Raw genomic sequence first — 17500 nt, 5'->3', positions numbered from 1 at the left:
ATATATATATATATATATATAAATATATATAAATATATATAAATATATATATATATATATATATATATATATATATATATATATATATATATCTCCCTGTCAAGCTCATCTCTGCACACCAATCCCCCCACTCAGTTAATCCATCCTTCTATCCACCCCCTTCATTCCTGCAATCCTCCTGATTCAGTTGTTCTCGCAAACCTGCAGCCTCTGTTGTTGTCTCTATGTCAGTGCCACTGTCTCCAGACTGTAAATGTAGGCAGGCGTTACATACGACATCAGAAGCTTCCCTTTCAATTTCCTTGATACCTTTCTGTCTGCCGTTACTCCCTCCACTCTCCTCCATGCATTTGCACCCACCTGAATCCTCCTCCACACCTCTGCTTCAGATTTACCATCCCCAGTTACTTTTCCTCCCAGATACTCAAAGCTATTTCCCTGTCTCATCTCCTATCGCTCTAACTTGATATTCATTTCTTTTCTCTGCTGCCCGACCCACATCACCTCAGTCTTCTTCAAACTCATCTTCAGCCCATATTTCTCAAATACTCCCTCTTTCCACTGCCCCAGTACTCCCTGCATCTCCCACCCACTCTCCACCACAATAGCCAGATCATCTGCCTACAGCATCCTCCCCATGTGACCCCACAAGCTCACCTTCCTGCTTACCGGTTTGATCACCACGATAAAAATGAGTGGGCTGAGAGCATTTCCCTGCCACAAACCGATGTTCATGCTGAACTTCTCAGAGATCCCAGGACCAACCAAGACTCTTCCCTTCGTTCCCTTGTACATTCCTTCCACCAACCTAACTTCTGCTTCCAGCACTCCCATCCATCTCGATGTTGCCATCACCATCTATCAGGGAACAGTGTTGTCGGTCTTCTCCAAGTCCACAAAGGTCCCAGTGGTCCCAATGTCCCAATCCAGGTCCCAATGCCATCTCACCTTGCACCTGCAACCAATTTACTAGAAGCTGTCTCAGCTCGAACATCCCATCTGTCATCCCCCACCCTTTCTAAACCTTTGCTGCTCTTCTCTGATCTTCAACTTCACACTCTTCCTCATTCTCCAGTCCAGAATCCTCTCCAGAACCTTCATGACATGACTTAGAAGCATAATGCCCCCAAGATCTTGAAGATCTCCTCTCCAATTAACCCCGTCCTCAAATCGAGATTATATCAAGCCAGATAAGATCTGTGACTTAATGCAAGTACCACAAAATCATGTACTAACCTATTTCATGGTCAGGTTGTCGGTGACTAAACAGTCTCCCCCACCAGTTTTCCTGGGGAGGAGGGTGTATGGATATGGACACAAGGGCAGGATTAAAAACAAAACCTGTAAAAGAGCGGAGGAGCTCCTTGTGAGCCAACGGTCATCTATTTCTCGTGCCCAACTGTGTATATGGACATCCTCCTGCAATTGGGTTAACTTTTTAGGAGGATGGTGGCAGAATTTGCACTCCAGCCACTGTAAAACACTTCATTCCACAAATCCTACAAATATATAGAAATCTGAAAACCCACCCTGTGGGAGTACCTCCTGCGCTGCTGCCCTCTGCAGGGCCAGATTACAGGATTGGGGCAAAGCCTTCGGGACCCCTATTCCTTGATGAGAGGAGGAAAACCATGGGGTAAGCCTCCAGGCTCAGATTGTGGTGGTATGTGGTGGAGTGGTGCTGAGGTATCATCAACCAGATGGAGGTCTCCTTCGGTTAACCTGAGGCAGTCCCTTCGGGTGTGTGCCTGAAATGTTCCATCTCTGAGAGAGGATGATCACCTGTCTCTGTTATCATCTGAGCTCAAATGTTTGAACATAGGGATTGCAGCACTCTCTGAGGTTCGGAGACCGGATTGTGGTGAGATCATGGCGGGTGGTTACAACTACTATTGGTCTTGTCGCTCTGATGATTACCATGCCCAAGGAGTTGCTGTAGCTGTGTCCAATAAGCTGAATACAATGATAATTGAGGTGCCACCGGTCAATGAGCATATAATGAGATGAAAGATTCGTCACTCCTTGGGTGTCGTTTCCATGGTCTCTGTATGTGCTCTGACAAAGGCGAGTGATCTCACCGTGAAGGACGCATTCTATGCCGCGCACGAGTCTGTGGTTGATCAGTGCCTCAGGCGAGATACTCTTCTCGACTTGGGGGGTTTCAATGCATCGACTGGAACTGATAGGGATGGTTATGAGATATGTGTCGGTCCCCTGGGTCTGTAACTGTGAACCAGAATAGTACGAAGTTCCTTGATTTTGGAAGAAGTCATGGATTTAGGGTGGCTGGTTCATGGTTTCAGATCCAATAGCCTCATCGCTGGACTTGGTATTCCAACGCTGGTCATGTGGCAAAGGAAAATCACCATGTGCTCATTGGTGGTCGCTGGAGGATGATCCAGAATTGCAGGGTCGACCAGAGTGCTCAGTTACTCAATACCAACCACAAACTTGTTGTAGCAACTCTGAAGTTGCAGTTAAATCTGGGAGAATGGTACCAACCCAACCTAGACTGGATGTTAGCAAGCTCAAGGATGAGAGGGTAGCTGAGGAGTTTGCGAACAGGCTAAGTGGGAATTTTGGGGCTCTGGGTGCTTTGGGTTGTGGAATCCTGAAGAGTTGTGGAGTGCCTTCATGACCACCATCCTTGATGTTGCCGGTGGATGTCTTGCAACTCACCATTGGGCGAAGTAGAATTTGCTCTTTCAAGGGATACTGTATACCAATGACCAGAGTTGCAGGGCCAGGAGGGTAGAGCTGAGTTGTTCAAGGAGCTGAGGCGAAAAGCTGTTCGTACTCTAAAGTTGGACAAGGAGGCCAATGTGCGAGGAATCTGTGAGGGGGTAGAGCATCAACTGTGGTCAAGTGATTCTCATCCTGCTTGCAGGGGAATTTGCGCATTGTGTTCCTCCAAGCCCATCCCTCAGTGCAATGCAGTTAGAGCGGAGGGTGATGGGGTCTTGACAGAGGAGTCCGAAGTGGAGGCGTGCTGGGCCGGTTACTTTGAGCGGCTGTACCAGGCTGGTCCAGCAGCTGTTGAGTTGCATATCAGGGGGTTACTATCCCTATTGCTGACCCTCCAATCATTTGTGATCCACCTTTGTTTCTGGAAACACAGGCTTGGTGAACCGGTTGAAATTGGGTAATGCTCCTGGGATTTGAGGCATCGATGCTGAACTTCTCAAGTCTGGTGGAAATGCTACACTCATGTCATCGCATGCAATTCTGTGCTCTGCCTGGAACACAGGAATCATCCCGACTGACTGAAATAGGGGCTTTGTTGTCCCTCTCTGGAAAGGAAAGGGTGATCTCTAGGACTGCAGAAACTAACGAGTGGTGACACTGCTCTCAGTGCCGGGCAAGGTCTTTGCTCGGATAATTCTTGATAGGGTTCACCACCATTTGCATGAGCACCAGAGTCCAGAGCAGTCAGGCTTTACACCAAAGAGGTCAACGATTGACTGTATTCTTGCTCTTTGGGTCCTCACCAAACGCAGAGGAGAGTTTTGGCAGGAACCACTTGCAGCCTATGTTGATCTCTGCAAAGCGTTTGATTCAGGGAATTGGGATGCACTCTGGAGGATTCTTGGTCTTTAAGGGGTGCCACAAAAACTCATCAATGTGATGTCTGAAATATACTCTGGTACTGAGAGTGCTTTGAGATTTGGTGATAACATCTCCGACTTATTTCCAGTTGTTATTGTAGTTCGTCAGGGTTGTGTACTGGCCCCCACACTTTTCAGCACTTGTATGGACTGGATTCTGGGGAGGATGATGGAGAGTTCAAGATGCGGTGTATCACTTTGGAATGTCAATATCTCTGACCTTGATTTTGCAGATGATGCAGTCATCTTTGCGGAGACTCTGGATATCCTTTTGGGGGCCCTCGAGGTGCTGAATGAGTAGTCGGAGAAGCTGGGATTATGGGTTTCTTGGGTCAAAATTAAGATCCAGGCTTTCAATGTCATCTTGGATACTGCTATCTTGTCTGTACCTGTTTGTGGTGAGGATGTTAAGGTCACAGAGAGATTCACTTAACTCAGCGGTGATATTCATGTCTCTGCTGGCTGTAAGCCAGAGGTCAAGAGATGTCTGGGTTGGGTCTGGGGAGTTATGGATTCACTTGATCATGGGGTGTGGCACTTCCCGTAGCTGTGCAGGAGGACAAAATCCAAGTCTTCTGGTCCTTTGTGCTTCCAGTCTTGCTCTACAGGTGTGAGACTTGGACTCTGACCAGGGATCTGAGATGGAGACTTAATTCCTTTGGTACCAGGTCTCTTCGGAGAATACTTTGCTATCACTGGTCAGACTTTGTGTCCAACGAGCGGTTGCCGAGAGAGACTCAACTGAGATTTGTTACCAGCATAGTCCGTGAGCATCAGCTGTGGCTGCATGGACATGTGGCTCGTTTTCATGACGCGGATCCTGCTCACCAGATTCTCTCAGCAAGGGATCCTCGTGAGTGGAGGAGTCAATTGGCTGACCAGGTGCCTCAAGGTTGCAGCAGGTTTATCGCATCTCAAGGAGATGGGGATGGGCCAGGCATCTGCCTGTGCGATGGCCAGACAGAGGCCCCTGGAATACCGACGAAACATGGATGCAGCGACGTGCTGCTCCAGCACATGCTCCCATACCTCATCTGACCTGACCACCAATCCTCTGGAATTGAACCCCCTCTCTCATACATCCGTTCAACAGTCCCTGCGTCCAACTCACTTAGACTTCTCCTGCTGCATTTATAATCTCTGTTCACACCTCATCAATGCCTGGCACTCTTCCTTTCTTCACCCTCTTCAATGCTGTCCACACTTCCTCCTCTGTGATCTCCACCAAATCCACTTTCCCCTTCACATAATATGGTAGCTCCAGCTCGCTGTCGCTTCATTTCCAGTTCAACAGCTCTTTGAAACATCCTTCCCATACCTTCAAAACTGCCCCCCTCTCTGTCACCAGCCTCCCGTTACCATCCTTAATCACCGCCACCTCTTTCACATTCTTGACATCCTCATTCCTGTCATGAGCTACTTTATATCTCATCTTCCTCCCACCATCCTCTTCCAACTTGTTGTAAACCTCCTCTTTAATATCATTCCTCACCTTATCCACAGCTCTCCTTGCTGCTTTCTTGTGCTGCCAATACAGGTGCAGCAACCTTGTGTCTGGCTGTCTCCCTTTATCCTTGATCTTCACAATCCTCTTTCAAACCTCCCTCTTTTCAACATCTGCCTTCGCCACCTCCTCAGTCCACCGTACCTTGTTTCTGTCCCTCGACAATGCACCCTTTCCTGATGTCCTTCCAAAAAAAACTTCTACAATTCCCCTAAACACCTCTCAGTACTTATTCCTTCCTCTTCCAAACCTTCCACTTCTTCATTAAATCGACCATACCTGGCCCTCATCATCTCCTTGTATTCCATGACGATGTTTCCTCTGTGCTTCTACCACATAATAATCCTCCGACCCCTGCTCTTAACCTCCCTCCTTTTCTCCACCTGCACCACAAACACCACAGGCTTGTGCTCGGTGGTACCAGGCTCTCCCACCACTGCCTTACGATCCTTAACCCTCCACAACTGTTGCTTTCTTACCACCACCAAATCCAGTTGTGTTCTATGATGTTCACTCATATAGGTAATCTTGTGGCTTTCCTGCTTTTGAAAGAATGAACCAGCTGTGGCCATCCCATTCCTTGCCACCAGCTCCACCAATTCTTGACCATCTCTATTCCTTGTTCCACAATCAAAGTTACTAACACATTCCTCTTCACCCGGCTCTGCTACTCCCACATGCATGTTAAAATCCCTTGCAATGCACAGCATCACCTCCAGCAAAAACATTCCCACCATCCCCCACCATCCTCTGCAGTGTGCCCATGAATTCCTGCTTCTCTGCCCCAGTCCTTCCCATTTGTGGCCCATTCACTGAGAAAACACAAACCATTTGCCTCTGTACCACCAGCGATCCCATGACTATCCATCCCTCCCATCTTTCCACTTTGAACACCTGCTTGCTGATCTCCTCCGATACTATTATTGCCATGCCATTACTCCTTCCACATCCTCGACATGCATCCTTGTATCAACAGCTTGTATCATCCGATCAACCTCCTTTCCCCGTCTCCTTTCCATCTGGTCTCCTGCACACACACAGCACTTCCAACCTCCTTCTCTGTATCATCTCCACCACTTTGACTCCTCTACTCCCCCTCCCTCCCATGTTGTTCCCACATTTGAACCACCTATCCTGACCTCCCTTCTGAACTACTAGCCCACCTGGCATAGTTGGTTACATCTTGATTAATTTGGGACACTCATATATCAGCAGTGCTGCCCTGGCTGACCTGCATATGCATACATATGTACTGTACATATATGCTGTGTCTGTCTCTGTCTCTCTCTCTAATGCATGGCCACAACTTTAAAGCCAAACTCCAGACTCGGGGTACAGATACTCGGGGTACAGGAACAACTTTGTGTGGGGGAAGTAGCATGGGTGATGTGGCTGCAGCCTCAGAGCCCGTTCTGAGGCCACAAATTGAGGCCAAGGTGACCAGTATAGCTCTCTCCAGTATTGAGGCCAAGGTGATGGATTTTTTGAGTACTACACAATTAACCTTTTTGAAGTCCATGAGATAATTTAAATTGATAAATTAAGTTCAACATTTCCCATGACTGGGTACTGGTATTTTTCCTTGCTTTGCCTTTCACTGGGGATGGGTACTTACTTTTCCCAGTATAAAATAAGGAATATGTGTCATTGATTGCTATCTCCAAAATTCAGGTTTCAGAATGTGGAACAGAGCCCTCCCAGGACTCGAAGTAGCCACCTCAGTTTCGTTACAGGATTGTGATCCATGGCCTAAATTGTGAAGTTGTGTTGTTATCAGTGTTTTGTTCCAAGGGCTCTTTCCAGGATCGCCACTGAGCTCCGGACAGACTCTAATTGGAATTCGTTTGTGAAAATGTTCCCAGGGATGGTTGGTAGGATCTTTGTGAGGTTGTTTCCAGGATCATTTCACTTCATTCTTGAGGTCTTGAGATTTGATATTTGGTTTTAAGAAAAAAAGAAAAGAAAAAAGGAGCATCCAACCAAAGTTAACTCGATCTACTTTGCAAATGAAGTAATAAACAAGTATGAGCAGATCCCGTCTCAGGTGACATTTCACCTGCTTCCAGGAGAGCTTCCTCAGGCCAATAGACCCCAGGCCAATCTCCACCAATCAATGGGTTGCCAACAAAGGAGAAGTAGTGAGCCTTAGCACGTGTCTGCTTTTATTCCCGAGGGGACAATTCATTTCTGGTCACGTGCCTGTGCGAGAGGTCAATTGAGGAGCATTTTTTTGTTTTCCTGAACCTTAAGCAACAAATGCCAATCACATCATGGATGGTCTGCTTTGCTCTTTGTATTACTTACCCATGATATGGTATTGTATGTGTTGGGGTTACCGAGTGTGTGTGGTGGATGGTGCAAGCAGCTGGATAAGGTGACCAAAAAATAACAACCCCTCAATCTCCGACACGACGCTCACACACGTACAACACCCAACAGAAACTCCACCAATCACACAACCCACACACCACGATGTCCAACCCAAATTGTACTTCTTCTTTGCATTTTTCACCAGCTGAGCACAGTAAAGCCTGAAGAGATTCCAATGATTCCAATTTCAAATGGAAGGAAGTGACATTGTCTCTCGGCATTAGGCTTTGTTTAATTCACCGTGTAAGTTGTGAGGGGGTGTGCATCATCTAAGTAATATATGCTATATCAAATGCTCATGAAACATGTGGTAAAGTTTCAATTTCCTCCGTTAAACAGTTTTTGATGTACACTCTTAACACTAGAACTGCCACTTTATAACTGCTGGCAATGATTACCGGGTACCAAGATGTCCCGCTTTGATGCAACCATGCTTTGATCGGACACCTGACCCATCACGCCCTCTTTATTCAACTTAATTCAGAATAGGATTAAAAAAAAAATTAAATTAAAATCAAAAGGAAGACAAAATAAAATTGGTACTGCATTGGAGTCATCAGAAGGAATCCGAACAAACAAAAAGCAAAGATGAAGTCATCATGAGGAACCGGGATAGGATTCGGGTTTCAGCTGCTACTCCTTGACCCTCAAACCAATCCAGGCACAGCCAAGTAAGCCTCATTCAAAAAAAAAGAAAAATAAATCAAAAAGAATGCAGGTTCAGTAATTAAATAATTCTGGCTGCCAGACCAAGCATCCAAAAAGGTTGAAATTTAAAACATATATTCCTCATTAATACTAGATCATAATTTTAAAGTTTTACGTTGATTGATGCAGCGGTTCAAGAGAGAGAGAGAGAGAGAGAGAGAGAGAGAGAGAGAGAGAGAGAGAGAGAGAGAGGGAGAGAGAGAGTTTTTTTTAAATATTTGCCTTCAATCAAATATGGCTGCAAAACCACGTGACCTACGAGGTCCGTCTAAAAAGTAACGGGACTGACTTCACAGAAATTTTATTCCAAAAAATATATTGAAATCACAGCTTGTCCCCTTCAAAATAGTTTCCCTCCAGTCTCACAAAGTTGTCAATCCTCTTCTTCCATGCTTCCATACACCCCCGGAAGGCTTCTTCTGGAATCCTCTGGAGCAACGTTGTCACGGCCCTTTTGATGGCCTCCACATGAGGAAATCGGGTCCTCTTGATCACCCCCTTGAGCTTGGGGAAACGGAAAAAAATCACAAGGGGCCAAGTCTGGGGAATACGGGGGTTGCTCCAGAGTCGGCACGTTCCTCTCCGCCAGAAACTGTCGAATGCTCAGGACACTGTGAGCAGGGGCATTGTCATGGTGGAGCACCCAGGCGTTGTTCCCCCATAGATTCCTCCTCTTGTCCCGGACTGATCTCATGAGGTGCCTGAGGATCTCTTTGAACACATTCATTCACTGTTTGACCCTGTGCTAGAAACTCAAAGTGGACGATGCCCTTGATGTCCAAAAACACGATGAACATCACCTTGACCTTTGACTTCAACATCCTTGCTTTCTTTGGTCTTGGTGTGCTGGACTTTTCCACTCACAACTCTGCCATTTGGTCTCGAGATCGTATTCGAATATCCATGATTCATTGCCAATAATGACTCTCCAGAGCAGGTTTGGATCGTCCTCGAGGTGCTCGATAATGTCTTGGCAGACAGTGACTCTGCCGTTTCTGGTCCTCGGACAACAGCTTGGGGACCATCTTTGCACACACCTTACGCATTTCGAGATTTCCAGTGATGATGCTCCAGACAGTGTCGCTGTTGATGGAAAGTTCCTCAGCAAGCATCCGCACCGTGACTCGATAATCTGCACGCACCATCTGCTTCACACGCTCGATGTTGTCCGCCGTTCTGATCGTTGAAGGTCTTGCAGACCATGGATCGTCTTCAACCTCCTCCCGTCCCTCTTTGAACCTCTTATGCCATTCAAATGCACGTGTACGTGACATCGTTTCTTCCCGTAGACTTGCTGCAGCATTGCGAAGGATTCGGAGGGTGTTTTGCCAAACTTGGCAAGAAACTTCAGATTGGCTTTCTGCTCACGACTCATAGCACGACGACTCAGACTAGACAACGTGTAAAGCACGACCTGTAAAAAAAATCACACAATGAGCGCAGTCAACCATCAGCAATCACATATATTGCTGGAATGTTGCGAAAGACTGTGACGCAACCCGTTCATTCAAGTTGTGTAATTGGGGCACACAGCAGGCTCAGTCCCGTTACTTTTTAGATGGACCTCGCATAATGCTATAGGTGGAGATGTTTTTGTTCCTCATGGCAGGTAGTCATACCTGTAAAGTTTCTCCTCAATATTTTCAGCCATTTCGGAGAAGAGGGATTTTAAAAGTTTTTTTTTTTTTTTTTTAAACATCGCTGCCAAACCACGTGATCAATGACGTCATCAATTTTGTCTCATACAATTTAACCCTCGATGACCCTCAAATATTTTCATACCGAATAAAGCGTTTGACGTGTGCAACTATGACGTCATAACAAAGCCACCTATGACATCATTTTAAAAAAAAAATCACAATTATTTCCCATAGGGAGTACTTCACATGTGCCAAGTTTTTTATTTTCCATGAAGCGGTTTTGGAGATACTAAGGTTCAAATGTTTCCCTTTTTTCCAACATGGCTGCCACACTACATAACCTATGATGTCATAATTATCCTGAAAACATTTTATACGAGTAGTCGCACATATGGTGAAAAATTTGTGTCAACTCAACAAGCGGTTGCAGAGAAAAGGGAATTACAAAATGCAGACACGTACATACATACGTACGTATGTACGTTTTACGTACGCACTTAATGGACTGATTGCTTAACCCCACTCTTCGTTTCACGAGTGCGGGCTAACAACAATCGCAGCCACCATGCCAGCAGCAACAACAACAACTACCTGTTCAACTATCAGGGATGTCTCTTCATGGTTGCTGTACCCCGGGGGTCAAATGTTTCCCAATTTTCCCTGCTGCCCAGATTTGTCAGGGCAGTGTGGTCACGATCAGATCACTGATCAACCTATCCACTCCCTCTTGTCGATAAGAGCAAAACTGTCTGAGGCTCAAAAACAACAACAACAACAATGATAACAACAAGAACTACATGTTACAAATGATCTATTTTTGGGTGTTTCACGTCATTTTACATCCTCATTGAGATTCACAGATAAACTTGCAATATGGTTGTGAACTACATCATCCTGTCTTTTGATTAAACCTGTCAATGAGGCAACGGGTAGGCACGCCTCGTCTTTTACTCAAGTTATATGGGGAAAAAAGGAAAATCAAAAAGGTAACAATCTTTAAAAAAATAAAAAAAATAAAGGGAACAATCACAGGACTTACCTTAATCTCCAAGCTATATCCCCTCAACAAGAATAGTTTGACAATAATCCATCAAGCCATAATTATTCCAGGTATTCATCAGCTGTTCATAACATACAACTTATCATAAAGCAATCTGACACCAATGGCCTGAAATGCAAAAAGCGATGATGCACATTATTATCCTTGTCTCGTAAAGAAATTTGACTGTAAGATTGCAGTGCAAACTTTTCAAACAAACGTTTGCATACTTTCAAAGCAATGCGGCTACCAAGTTGAGCGACCAAACATTAACGAATTTAGATCATTTGAAATTACAAGGGCATTCGTATTACATGCTGGAGTGGTCTGCTGATGCAACATGCAATGATTGTGGGAAGGATTATGATTAGTTATGAGAACGACTTGCAGAAAACTGAGATGAAGAAGCTCAGAAAGGTTTCAGTCTTCATAACATGCCTTATAGGTGGGAATCAAGCATCGTGTTGGAGATGATGGACACAAGCTCAATCTCAATTCAAGTATGTAGGTGTATAAGAGATTGCTTTCTCATATTAAATAGGTTGGTTTATCTGACTTCATTGTGGATATGACTCGGTCACACTTGCTGTCCTAAGGGAAGGAGGAAGCCAGCCAAGTGGAGGGTATATAATGTGTCCCGGACAAGTCTTACGAGCTTTCCCAATCATTAAACAGGAATTTTTACATTGACAGACAGAATATTATGACACTGTATTTAACCAAAAGATGGAAAACCATTTTTTTTAAATCTCTTTTTAACTCTCACCCTCCACCAATAATGCATGGAAAATTTGGTAGAGATCAGACCAAAAGCTGCAAGGGTTTGCAAACAAACAAACAGACCATAATATTGGATATAGACAGAGAGCAATTTAATTGAAATTCAACACGATCAAAAGCGAAATCTATGGAATCCATCATGGTGTCCTCAGCAGACATAAAGCAGCTGGGTGGTTGAGTGGGTAAAGCCTTGTTATGTTTAACTTCTCTGGTTTGGGTTTTGATTCCTGGAGATGCTTGGAGTGGGGTTATGAGTCGGACTATCGACACTCCAGTACGGATGTAAAGATCGGATGGAAAATTAAGTGTAGGTTTAACAATTAAATAAGACCGTTTGTAATGAATATTTATTCCAATATTTAGTGATTGGTTACCTCCGCCACTGAAGGTGGATGGAGGTTATATATTTACCCCTGTTTGTTGGGTTGCCGAAATAGGTGACCCTTATTGTCAGTAATTCTGTCTGTTTGTTCGTTTGTCATCAGCATAATTGGTAGTAAACGTGGGCGGATTTTGACCAAACTCGGATGGTAGGTACATCTTATGACCTAGTGCTTTGGAAATTGTGATGGTTGCTAGGGACGCTTTGGTTCCCCAGCAACAACCGAAAAACCTTCAAAGTCGGTACTGTTCACGCGAAATCAATTCCGAAAGCCATTATCCCACGTAGGGTTATGAAATTTGGCACGAATGATCGACAGGTGATGCTCTATCAAATATATTACGGTTTTTGTGATATATGGAATATTTTACCCACAGCGCCCCATACAATTAGGGTGTGGCGAAAATTGAAGGCCCCCTAGCGACCAGGTGAGTGCATCGATACGAATGAAACTTTGCAGGTTCATGGTACTCAATGAGTACTACAACTTTGCCTCAGGACATATTGACCGATTTTGCTTAGGTCAGGGGTCAAAGGTCAATTAGTGCAAAAATCGATAATATGCAAGAGCTGGTGGTGCCTTCGCGCCAAATGCCACTCCTCCTAGGGTTATGGTCGGATGGTCATGAAAATTCACACTAATCGTCTGGAATACATTGTGCACAAACAGTCTAGCCGGATTTTCGATTTAGATCTTTGTTTGCCCACAGCACCCCCTCGAACTTTGGGGATTTCCGATTTCAAACCGCATTTTCGGTACTTTTCATTCAAATGGATACCAAGTACTTATCAGTAGATGTAACTGGATGAGATTTCATATGCATAATCTTAAGGTGATTCCCTACCCGCTATATGACATCCATTTTGCTCTATATCTTATAGTTTCCATGCTCGGCGACCCATCGCCGCCTACCGGCTTGTCTGTCTGTTTGTTTGTGAGAAGGAGGATATCTCAAAAAGTTGTGGATAGGTTTAGACTAAACTTTGTGCACAGGTTGGGTGGGTGACAAGGGCGAAATGGTTAGATTTTGGTGGAGATCTAGATCTGGATACGGATACTATAATTTTTTCAGTGATTCTGCACCACTGAGAGATAGGGCCAAAAACGATATATCGCATGATATCGGAAAACGTTGTGGACAAGTTATGACAAAACTTGGTGGATGAGTTAGGTTGGTGACGAGAACAAATTTTGGTTGATGTCTGGAAGCAGATCCAGCCTATCAGTGGGATATAAAATTGTTCGGCCTGGCAAAGGTATGCGCTCCAACGAGTGCTGTCCTAGTTTGTTATTTGTTTGTCTTAAAGGGCATATGGACTGGTAATATAGCCTTGGTCCTAGAGGTATGTACATTCATCTCTGAGCTGTCTCGCCTCTGTTCGAATTTGGCCCAGCTTGGCGGTTCACAGGCAGGGCGATTCATCAATGTGTGTGCCGTCCCTTGGATGGACGCTAAACTGAACATCCCATCTGCCAACATTAGATGATGGAAGTTAAAGATCCCATGGTGTCCTTCACAAACAGTGGGTGAGCTATCGTCGGCACCCTGAACAAGTTCCAAATTCCTGCCCTGACTCCAACTGGAAAGGCAAACCACCCAGTGCAATCCTTGCCATGGTACCTGCTTTCGGGCAGGCCACCAGTAAGAAAGATAGGGCATACAAATAGACTCGTGGCATCTTGGCCTTCCCATTAAGCAAATGCAGTTCAAATCAAACTAGTTCTCTTTTGATGAAACCTCCTTTACAGACACATCCGAAACATTAAAGATCAGTCTCTGTTGGTCAAGCAATTAATTTTGGAGAACAAGGATCTCCTACTTAATGTGCACCAACATCCCAATATTCCAACGAGGGTTGGATGAAAGAGCAGCTATTTAACTTGCCTTTCTGTTTATATGCATTTATTGGTAAATATGGATAAAATTTTTGTTATAAACCGACAATGTACTGTGACCAATTCCCCAAAAGGAACAATTATGTTACTTTAAAATGACAAATTCATATTCGAATATCACAAAACAAGACAAGTAAAAGGGACAGAGTCAAACTAGAAAAAGACAAGGGAGGAAGGAGAAACAGCAAGATGTATGAAAGAGAATAATTGGATGAGCGAGGTGTCATTAACAGGTTAAATGGTTTGAGGCTGCAGAAGCGACCTCGGGGAAGAGCGAGACATTCAACCCACAGCTGCCCCGGCGTGAGACAATTAGTGAGTTTCAGAGAGAGAAAGAGTGTGTGTGTGTGTGTGTGTGTGTGTGTGTGTGTGTGTGTGTGTGTGTGTGTGTGTGTGTGTGTGTGTGTGTGTGTGTGTGTGTGTGTGTGTGTGTGTGTCGTTCAACTTTTGCCTCAAACTCATTTTAAAATGAGGAAATTCCTGGGCTAAACCTGCCAATCTCGAACTTGGAACGAATTACAACGGTCTTGCAAAGTTAATTTTCAACAGTTCTTTCTTCTATTCGGGGTAACATCCCTGCAAAGTAAGATCGAGGTATTCCAGTGGTCATGAATGGACAGTTTTTTTTCCTGTCATAATGTCATGCATGATGAAAACGAGGGACGCTCGACAGATGTCAGGCTCCCTACTTGGCTCAGGCCCCACAAGCACAGCCACCCGACCCCCATCCCCTCCACTATAGTCCGCGCCTCGCTGTGCCCATTAAAGCTGATGAGTCGGGCGCACACGGCAGATGTAACACAAGGCACGAGAGAAATACGGACTCGCCGCCAAGTTCCACAAATTTCCCTCCATTTATTTGCTTAACTTTGCCTCCTGGTGGCTCAGTCGTCTTGCACAGTTGCAGACTCGTAAATGTGCAGGTAGACTCCATTTCAGCAAACACGTACGCATTCTGCTGATTTTATAGGAATTTATGAATTGAACATGATTTTTCTTATGTTATCCATGGCAGCTCAGAATGAATGGTGAAGATGTCATGTATATTTATAGGAGATACTTTACTTGACAGATGTATTGGAGTTCTACGAAGCAGTTTCTGATTGGGTGGATGACGGAAGTGCAGTGGATGTCAAGTATTTAGACTTTCAGAAAGCATTTGAGAAGGTACAACATTGGAGGTTGTTACCTAAGTTGAGGGCTTGTGGAGTGGCTGGTCAGGAAGCCAGCTAATTGGATTGCAAACTGGTTTCGTGATAGGTAGCAAAGAGTGGCTGTGAGTGGGAGGATGTAAGTAGTGGGGTACCTCAGGGATCAGTACCTGGAATATTATTCATTATTATTTACATCAATGATTTGGATAGTGGGGTGAAGAGTAGGCTTTTAAAATATGCAGATGGCACAAAGCTTGGAGGGGAGGGGGATAGCAGAGGTGGTAGTGAACAGATACAGGAAAGTATTGATACTTGCATATATTGGGCAAAAGATTGGCAGATGGAATTTAACCTGAGCAAGTGTAAGGTGTTGGGAATGGGAAAGAATAATGGAAATAGGGACTACATAATGCAAGGGGCAGTCTTGGAACATGTGACACAGGAAAAGGATCGAGGGTGGTAATATATATATAGGGGGAGGGAAGCAGACAGCACAGTGCCAGGCAGCTTTAGGTAAAGCTATCGGAGTCATAGGTTGTATTCGTAGGGGGATAAATTATATATAAAAAGAGCTTGTGTTAACACTGCATATTAATTGAGTGAATATCTAGAATCTAGGATATTGTGTACAGTTTTGGTTACGATGTCTGAGGAAGGACATAGCTGCCATAAAGAGGGTTCAGCGTAGAACTACGAGATTGATCCTGCGGCTAGCGAAACTGAGCCACGAAGAGCGGCTTAAGAAGACATGACTTTACACATTAGAAAAGGAGTCTTTTTGATTGAGGTGTTTAAGATAATGAAAGGTGGAGACAAAATAAGTGCCGAAGAGTTTTTCAGCAACAACATTGCACTTTACACGAATTGCAAGGGCATTCGTAGACAACAGAAGACAATAAAAACAAGTGTATGGAATTTTTTTTACCTGGGATACTGACCTCATAAACTGGGAAAGTGAAGCAGGTCAACCCAAAGCTACATTGGCATTTTTGTAAACATTTATTATAAGTCACTGAGATCTTGTGAAAACTCCATGTCGGAGAGAAAGAATGAGGTTTGAAGATGATCATCTCGAAGATTATCGCACATAGAGAAAACAATCTCAAATATGTTTGGGGCTGGCAGGATGACCAGGAGGTATGTCCACTCATCTCTAAACAGTCGAGCCTGGGTTTTAATCCTGACTCGGCTATAAACTGACATTCTGGGTGTTTCACAGGCAGGGTGATTCATCAATGTGTGTGCCATCCCTTGGATGGATGTTCAACTGGGCGTCCCAAACGAGGCAGTTTTACCATTGCGAAGAAACGGCTTCGGCACCGACACTCTGTTACAAAGTGTAGTAAATTAGGATCAGAACATATAAATAAAGAAATATCTATATGTATATATAGACATGGGATATGTATTGAGCGAAATGTCTGACCTGGAGTCAGTTAGTAATATAATCCTATCACAAGGGGTATTTTCCAACACTTGCCGGCAGAGGGCACTGCTCAGATTAGCTCACCTTCTTCCCGCTTTCGCTTCGTCTCTCCGTTGGCTCGAGAAATGCCTAAAATGCCGCTGATGGAGTATGAAGGCGCCATTGGCTCAGAGACTGGGGTCAGTGACCCGCTGGACACTGCAACAATAGCAATACAAAGGTTTAGTGGAATGTCCCCGACATGGCATTCCTAGTTTTATCTCTGCACCTGGAAACTAAGATGTTCTGCTGAAATGTGACTTTCTAATAAATATAACCGTGTGTCCTTCAAATACAATATATGGATACAGTTACTTACACCAATTCCCACAGTGACATTTCTAACGAGTATACAAACACAAGTACACCTTAAGCATGCAATTTTTATCATGTAGCACAGCTACAACAAGTAGATGATGTCATTTTTTTTTTATCACCTGCACTCAATTCTGTGATCTTCATTTCAATTCCCAGTAATTGGGTTGCCGTCCCAATTTCATCATTTTGAAAATTGACAATTGTAAGTGATATACCGGTTTGGCCTTTTTTCACACGTTTTAAGTGGAAATAACAAGAATACAGCCACTTCAGCCATCAACATTTTCCAGAATCAGAACAAAATGTCCAAGGTACCAACTCTTCATCTTTTTCAACATACAAGTGGATATAACTCAAAAGAAATATACACTCTTCCTTGTAAATATAGTCATACATTAAAGAGGCATACATAACTAACCATTTACCATTTTTGGAGGCTTGACTTTAAAGAGCTTTTTATATACATATATATATATATATATATATATATATATATATATATATATATATATATATATATATATATATATATATATATATATATATATATATATATATATATATATGTCCCCTGATATACCATTCTCTATTACAAAGCATCAGTGCTGCTGAAGTAGTTTCTTGGCCTGGGGTTATAC

At 44.0% G+C, this 17500-nt stretch overlaps 1 protein-coding gene across 5 annotated transcripts in view; it reads right to left on the bottom strand.

Annotated features, from left to right (window-relative positions):
• The window catches only part of LOC147017942 (paired box protein Pax-5-like), a 201205-nt gene that overhangs the window by 136148 nt on the left and 47557 nt on the right, over positions 1-17500 (bottom strand). For all 5 annotated transcript variants that reach the window (XM_085897044.1, XM_085897046.1, XM_085897045.1 and 2 more), the window contains exon 5: positions 16590-16703. In XM_085897044.1, coding sequence (XP_085753170.1) covers positions 16590-16703 — 114 coding nt within the window. The remainder of the gene's footprint in view (positions 1-16589; positions 16704-17500) is intronic.

The sequence above is a fragment of the Eptatretus burgeri genome, chromosome 10 (genome assembly GCF_056783735.1).
Source record: "Eptatretus burgeri isolate ZD-2024b chromosome 10, Ebu_testis_v1, whole genome shotgun sequence".
Classification (NCBI taxonomy): Eukaryota; Metazoa; Chordata; class Myxini; order Myxiniformes; family Myxinidae; genus Eptatretus; species Eptatretus burgeri.
The sequence above is the reverse complement of the archived record's forward strand: the minus strand, read 5'-3'. Positions and strand labels throughout refer to the sequence as shown.